Source organism: Penaeus monodon, chromosome 7 (genome assembly GCF_015228065.2).
Source record: "Penaeus monodon isolate SGIC_2016 chromosome 7, NSTDA_Pmon_1, whole genome shotgun sequence".
Lineage (NCBI taxonomy): Eukaryota > Metazoa > Arthropoda > Malacostraca > Decapoda > Penaeidae > Penaeus > Penaeus monodon.
In genome coordinates this window covers 4,935,440-4,942,939 of record NC_051392.1, presented here as the reverse complement: position 1 = coordinate 4,942,939, position 7,500 = coordinate 4,935,440, and the positions used below count along the sequence as shown (strand labels likewise).

The following is a 7,500-nucleotide window of genomic DNA, read 5'->3' as shown; positions in this document are numbered from 1 at the left end:
GTGAAAAGTGCAAGTGAATTTTTTTTTCCTAAAAGACAATATATGATTTAACAAATATTTTTGCTCAAATAATTAATATATAATTTAACTTTTTTTGTAAAGAGAAACCTCATCATTATTACTATTATTATTATTATTTATAATTATTATTATTATTATTATTATTATTATTATTATTATTATTATTATTATTATTATTATTATTATTATTATTATTATTATCATTATCATTTTCATTATCATTATCATCATCATCATCACCATCATTATCATCATTATCACTGAAAAAAAGTAAACAGCAGTTTGTTTGAAAAAAAAAGGTTATTTATTCATAAAAAAATATTCGAGTTGTTTCCGCCCGGGATCGAACCGGGGGGCTTATGCGTGTGAAGCGCACGTGATGACCGCTACACTACGGAAACGCTCCTTGTAATCAGTGTTTAATTTGTGATTCTTATTAAACTAGTTATTTGTTGTTTGGGTTTTAGGATTTCATGGGTCTCTTTTTTTTTCTTTCTTTTTTTTTTCTTTTCTTTTTTTTCGTCTCATCTCTTCTCGTCTCTTCTCTCTTCTTTTCTTTTCTCTTCTTCCTCTTTTCTCTTATTCTTATTCTTCTTCCTCTCATATCGTCTTTTCTTTTCTTTTCTTTCCTTTTCTTTTTTATTCTTTTATTCTCTCCTCTCTCTTCTTTTCTTTTCTCTTCTTCTTTTCTTCTTCTCTCCTCTTCTCTTCTCTTCATATTAACCATTAATATCAGTACTCGTATTAATCATTAACACCAAGACGCGTATTGACCATCAATATTAATACACATGCTAATCACTCTTCCCTCCGCCTCCCAGTGTTCCAAGATGTACACGTCATGATTTTCATCGGTTTCGGATTCCTGATGACTTTCCTGAAGAAGTATGGATTTTCCTCCGTCGGGATCAACTTCCTGGTGGCCGCGACGTGCCTGCAGTGGGCGCTCCTCGTCAATGGCTTCTTCCATCTGCACTACAACAAAATCATTATCGATATCAACGCGTGAGTGGGCATTTATAAATCGCATTTGAATTCTGGGTGGGTAAATGGAGGGTCTATTTGATGCAATATATATGGGTTTGAGGAAGTTGTTTGAGGTGGTGGCAGTGACTAAAATAGAAATGATATAGGTATATAGTTAATGTATATTCATATATACCCATGTATGTATGCATAATAACATAAAGATGCTTAGATTGATTGATATAGATATAGATTTATGTATGTATGTGTGTATATGCATGCGTGTATTAATATTTTAATACTATTATGATTACTATGATTACATTGTTGATTATACTACTACTACTACAGCTATTACAATAATTTTTTTATTAGCAATGTTATTACTACGACTACTGCTATTATTGCCTCTACCACAACTATTATCATCACTAACATTACCCTCATTATCACCACTCCTCGCACAGTCTCTTAGCCGCCGATTTCACTGCGGCCGCGGTGCTGATCAGCTTCGGCGCCGTGTTGGGGAAGACGACGCCGACGCAGCTGATCATCATGACCTTGATCGAGATCCCCATCTTCGTCATCAACGAGGTCATCGGCAGGCAGTACCTCGGGGTGCGTGGTTGTCGTCCTTTTGCTGGGATTTTGTGGTTCTCTTGTAACTTGTCTTAAGAAAAAATAGGACAGTTATATGTACTATAACTACTTGTTATTTGTGTTTGCATGTAGGAAAGTAAGTTGTAAGTATTATGTATGATTCTGGTTAATAACGGCTTATAGGGAAAGATTTTATAAGTACTCAAAATACTTCGGGTTAATTTTCACGTATGAGAGACAAATTATAAGTATCACAAATACTTCAGATAAGTATTGACAGATGGGAAAGAAAATTATAAGTACAACAAATACTTCAGATTCACTTTTTACACATAGGAAAGAAAAGACATTCACTCGTGGGTCAATAAAAACAGGACCTAATTATATACATATTAATTTATCCATTTACTTACATATAGGAAGAATACCTAGGCCTATGAAAATGACTTATACAACCTCTTATTTATTTTTATTATTCTGTTCAGGCTATTGACATGGGTGATTCCATGTTCGTCCACGCCTTCGGGGCCTACTTCGGGCTGGCCGTGAGCTTCGTTCTCTACCGCGAGGACCACAGCACGGAGAAGGAAGGGTCGTCGTATAGGTCCGATTTGTTCGCTATGATCGGTGGGTGGTTGACGGTTCTTTGCTTCTCTTTGTGCATGAAATGTAGGTCTTTTTTTGCTGAATGCATCTATATCATTCTATTTGTTCCTTTTTTTTTATTCCCTTTCTCCTTGCCTTCTCCCTATGCCTCCTTCCTAATATACCTCGTTGTGACTTTATTCTCCTCTGTCATTATTCCGCTGTTTGTTTACGTCGCTTCCTCTCACCCCTGTGTTGGTGCTTTTAGGAACGGTCTTCCTGTGGCTGTACTGGCCCTCGTTCAACAGCGGGGCGGCCCCTGGAGACGACCAACACCGTGCCGTCATCAACACCTACATCGCCCTCTGTTCGTGCACCCTGACCACCTTCGCTCTCTCCTCCCTTGTCGACAAAGAAAAGAAATTCAATATGGTAAGGAATTGTTTTTTGTGTGTGTGTGTGTGTGTCTATATATATATATATATATATATATATATATATATATATATATATATATATATATATATATATATATATATATATATATATATATATATGAAATCATTCATGCTTATCCTGGTTTGGTTTGATGAAGGTCCTGTGGTAATGTTTTTAGGATCATTTTCTTTTTGAAAGAGAAAAGTTTGCACTGATTTTAAATTGTTTCAGATACGAGATACCGATCCCACTTTTTTTCTCTCTCTCCTTTATCCAACATACAAACAAAATACTAATCATATTACCACGACACAGTGTCTATATCCAAACGTTTGTATTCCTCAGGTGCACATTCAGAACAGCACCCTGGCCGGAGGTGTGGCCGTTGGAACAGCAGCCGATCTCATGATCCACCCTTGGGGCGCCGTCCTCATCGGAATGCTCGCCGGCACCATTTCGGTCTTTGGCTATGCTTATCTCACGGTGAGAATCTCGAGCGTTTGTCCGTTTGTCTGTTTGTCCGTTTGTCCGTTTTGTACACAGGATGAATGGAAGAGTTGCGGACGGACTGGTGTGAAAGTTAACGGGTCGGCAGCCCATGGCCCAGGAAATCGTTGGTTATCAGCCTCTGAGTCTTGGAATTTGATTTTTCACTAGTGCGATCTGTCAAAGAAAATAAGGTTTAGCAACGGAAGGAATATTCGTTTATGTATATGTATATGTGTGTATGTCTCTCTCTCTCTCTGTGTATACATATATATACATACACATGACTCTTTTTTTTTAATCTGAGGACTAGTACAAATCTCTTTCCGCCGCAGCCGTTCCTGGCCTCCCGCCTCCGGGTCCACGACACCTGCGGCGTCCACAACCTCCACGGAATGCCTGCGGTCCTGGCGGGCATCGTCGGCTGCGTCGCCGCCGCCTTCGCCTCCGAGGAGACCTATGGGCCCAGGTGAGTCAGGAAGGACGTCGAGGGAGGTGACAGTAGTAGTTTTTTTTGTTTTTTTTTGTTGTTTTTTTTGTTTTTTTTTTTTTTGGTGGGTGGTGGGTGAGTGTGTTTGTGTGTGATGTGTGTGTGTGTGTGTGTGTGTTGTGTGTGTGTGTTGTGTGTGTATGTGCATGTGTGTGTGTGTGTGTGTGTGTGTGTGTGTGTGTGTGTGTGTGTGCATGTGTGTCTATGCGTGTACTCTGCTTGTACATTTTTTCGCGCGTTTGTGTGTATTTATAAGTGTAATGAACGTACATCACTGCACGTCTATGCCTTAATATCAATCAATCAACAAGATTACCCACACCTTCCCCACCCCCCAACACGAACTCACCACGCCCTCCCAACAGCCTGTACGAAATCTTCCCGAACCGCGCTCCTGCCGCCGACACAGAGGACTTCGAGCGCCTCCAGAACATCCTTCCCGATCTGGAGGCAGGCCCTGGGTACTCGGCAGGAGGTCAGGCCGGGAACCAGATCCTCGCCCTGCTCATCACGCTGGTCATCGCCATCATAGGAGGGGTTATCACAGGTCGGGATTTCGCTTCAGTTGTTTCTCTAGTTTGTCAGTTTGTTTGTTTTTTTCTCTCTCTATATATATATCTTTCTCTCTTACTCTTTCTCCCTCTATCTCTCTCTCTCTCTCTCTCTCTCTCTCTCTCTCTCTCTCTCTCTCTCTCTCTCTCTCTCTCTCTCTCTCTCTCTTGCTCTCTCTTGCTCTCTCTTGCTCTCTCTCTCCCTCTCTCTCCTCTCTCCTCTCTCTCTTCTCTCTCTCTCTCTCCTCTCTCTCTTCTCTCTCTCTCTCTCTCTCTCTCTCTCTCTCTCCTCTCTCTCTTCTCTCTCTCTCTCTCTCTCTTCTCTCTTCTCTTCTCTCTCTCTCTCTCTCTCTCTCCCTCGCTCTCGCTCTCTCTCTCTTCTTTTCTTTTTCGCCTTTTTGTTTGTTTGTACGTTTGTTTTCTCAGTGTTTTGCAGAATATTAACTCTTCTAAAATATTGTTTGCCACGTTGTACGGTTGTGTTATTCATCCTGTTGAATTATTCAAGACTGAAATATCTGTTAGTTATTATTGATTGTTGTAACATGTACAATATGCTATTTTCAATCACAACGTTCTCATCTATACTAGCTTTTATTAAATAGTTTACCATCGCCGTGTACCCTTTTGTACTATTTACATTTTTTTTTATTATTATACTATTTCCACTTTACAATTTCCTGCTAATGCCGTTTTTATCATACTATTTACGAACATACAACCATTGCGGCATTTCTCACAAACCCCAATTTCAATCCCCAAGTTCAACCACCAATTTCAACCGCTAATTTCAACCCCCAATTTCTACCCCCAATTTCAACCCCCGATTTCAACCCCCAATTTCAACCCCCTATTTCAACCCCCAATTTCAATCCCCAATTTCAACCCCCAATTTCAACACCCAATTTCAACTCCCAATTTCCCCCAGGCTTCCTCCTCCGGGTCGAAATTTGGGGAAGGCTCCGCACAGACGATCTTTACGAAGACGAAAAATACTGGATAATTGAGGAGGAAGAAGAGGAACACCATATGAGCAGCGTGCACATCCCTATGACGTCACCAGCTGATAACGGAACATCGAAGTAGAAAGTAGAGAGAAGAAAAGAAAAAAAAACAAGTGAAGTCGGATGTGTTTTCGAAGCGTATATGTTTTTTTTTTTTTTTTCGTTTCCGCTTGAGGATGCATAGGTGCGTGTGTTTGTGATACTTGGTTTGTGTATTGGGTGATGTGTAGATATTTGTGTTTGTGTGTGTGCGTGTGTGTGGAAAAGAATGTTGGATTTGGTTTCCTATTTTAAAGGAAGAGAGGAAATTTGACTTTTTTTTTTCATGAGAAGTTGACTGTTTAGTTTAGCTTCACATAAAAAAAGGTAATTTGACCAGACTTTTTTTTTTACATAGGAAGTTGACTCTTAAATTTGGATTCATGTTGAAAAAAAAAGTAATTTGACTTCTTGTTTGCATGTTGTCTGTCAGTTCGAAGCTAACAAGACTAGAATATTAGTGTAGAAGTTAATATAAAGCGTGAATTAATTGATCATAGTATAAATTTTCTATAAAAAATAAAAGAAAATATAATTTGAATGATGATATACTATCTGATAACGTGGATCTAACTAAATAAATAGCCATGGTGATGATAATGAACAATTTATGGAAGAATCTTTGAAATATACATTTATTTTCGGATATAAAACGACACTTTTGAAAACAAAGTGAAAAATTGAATATTACATATATATATATGATATATATATATATCAATATATATACAAATATATATATATATATATATATGAAAAAAGTATTAATGTAAGGTGTCTCTACACAATGCTAAAATCAATAACCTAAGTATTGGGACAGATTTTAAAAGCGTTAAGCAGATATACTCATAAAATTTTGTAAAGTTTCTCTTGTGAGAAGCGTTAGATAACTTTACTTTTAAGGATATTGACTTAAATGTAATTTCGTTAGGGTAACGTGCCAGTATACTTTATATAAATTTTTGAGTGATTGAATCATCTTTTTTTGATTTTCAGTTTATTATTAGAAATAGGTGTGGAAGACGTTTTAATTTTTTTCTTCTTTTTTTTTAATAGTTACTATGTGGTGTGATGAATGACAGGATCGAATATTTTCCGATTTTTTTTATGCTTTTGTGTGATTCTTTTTGAATGGAAAATGTAAAAGACAACAGTGCTTTTAGATAAATTACTAAGCTTTAAGCTTAACTTTGTTATGTGCAAATTATTTTTTTTTTTTAATTAAGGCAAATGAGCAGAATAATAATATAAGATTTATGATTCTTATTTTACTGTTTTTTATGGTGATAATAATCACAAAAAAATATTACAAATTATGAATTGCTTTTACGTTATACGAAGAACTGTACTTCTTTAACAGAACAAACGGATTTTTTTTTCTGTTTCCCAGAAACAAAAGACATACCAATATTTCTAACGAATTCATATATGTCTTTTTTTTAAGTTTTCAGATTTAAACATACCTCCTTTTAGATTATTTTATGAATCCATGTTTTTTTTTCGATCATATTAAGGAAATAACCAAAGGAAATGTTAATGCAGGATTACATACCCAAGATATTTTGAAATAACATTTACACCTGTAGGCCTATTAGTCATTCTTTAGATTTACGTGTATCTTTCTAAACCCAAATCAATAAAAAATATAAATAAAGTGTCTTTATCTTTCCTAGGTAAAAATCATTTTTTTTATTAATATGTGTATAGATTGAGAATTCCGTTTCTCTACATTTTATACATACAATTACATTTGAATTGATTTAAAAAAAATATCAAGTATGGATTATTGGGCTCCGGTTTGGAATTGAAATAAAAATACTCGAAAAAAAATAAATAATTCTGAAAATAAACTCACAAATACTTTTACATTCATGAAACAGAACAGTGAAAGGTATAATTTTTTTTTATGAGACAAAAAATTATCTCTACAGCGGTAGAAAGAAAATCGCTGTATATACGCGACTTTTCTTTCTTTTTTCTTTGTTTTTTTTTACTTCAAGAGAGGATTCATCATCTCGTCTATCAAAGCACTGTATCATTTCGCTACGACTACCCATTAAAGTTATTGGTAAAGTTTTCCATCTACTTGAGAACTTTCATCTCAGAATCAGGACGATGTTCAAAGATGAGTTATTTCATCTCCCAGAACCTACATGTTTACCAGCGATGGATAAATTCTGTTGGTGATGATACATTTGTTATGGAAGAGGATACTGAGAAGTTGATATAAATATTATTGGTTTCTTCTTCTTCTTTTAACGGTAGGTTCATGTCTGAGCCGCCGTGGTCACAGCATGATACTCAATTGCAGTTTTCATGT

At 36.3% G+C, this 7,500-nt stretch overlaps 1 protein-coding gene and 1 non-coding gene across 2 annotated transcripts in view; one reads left to right on the top strand and one right to left on the bottom strand.

Annotated features, from left to right (window-relative positions):
- The window catches only part of LOC119574991 (ammonium transporter Rh type B-like), a 20,818-nt gene extending 13,984 nt beyond the window's left edge, over nucleotides 1-6,834 (top strand). Inside the window, exons 3-10 of the mRNA XM_037922298.1 lie at nucleotides 784-1,026; nucleotides 1,455-1,605; nucleotides 2,073-2,214; nucleotides 2,441-2,604; nucleotides 2,956-3,093; nucleotides 3,432-3,565; nucleotides 3,952-4,133; nucleotides 5,066-6,834. Of these exons, the coding sequence (XP_037778226.1) occupies nucleotides 784-1,026; nucleotides 1,455-1,605; nucleotides 2,073-2,214; nucleotides 2,441-2,604; nucleotides 2,956-3,093; nucleotides 3,432-3,565; nucleotides 3,952-4,133; nucleotides 5,066-5,223 (1,312 nt within the window). The 3' untranslated portion in view covers nucleotides 5,224-6,834. The remainder of the gene's footprint in view (nucleotides 1-783; nucleotides 1,027-1,454; nucleotides 1,606-2,072; nucleotides 2,215-2,440; nucleotides 2,605-2,955; nucleotides 3,094-3,431; nucleotides 3,566-3,951; nucleotides 4,134-5,065) is intronic.
- Trnav-cac lies at nucleotides 350-422 on the bottom strand. The gene has a single exon. It is a non-coding gene; the product is annotated as a tRNA-Val (tRNA).
- Nucleotides 6,835-7,500: the final 666 nt, after the last annotated feature.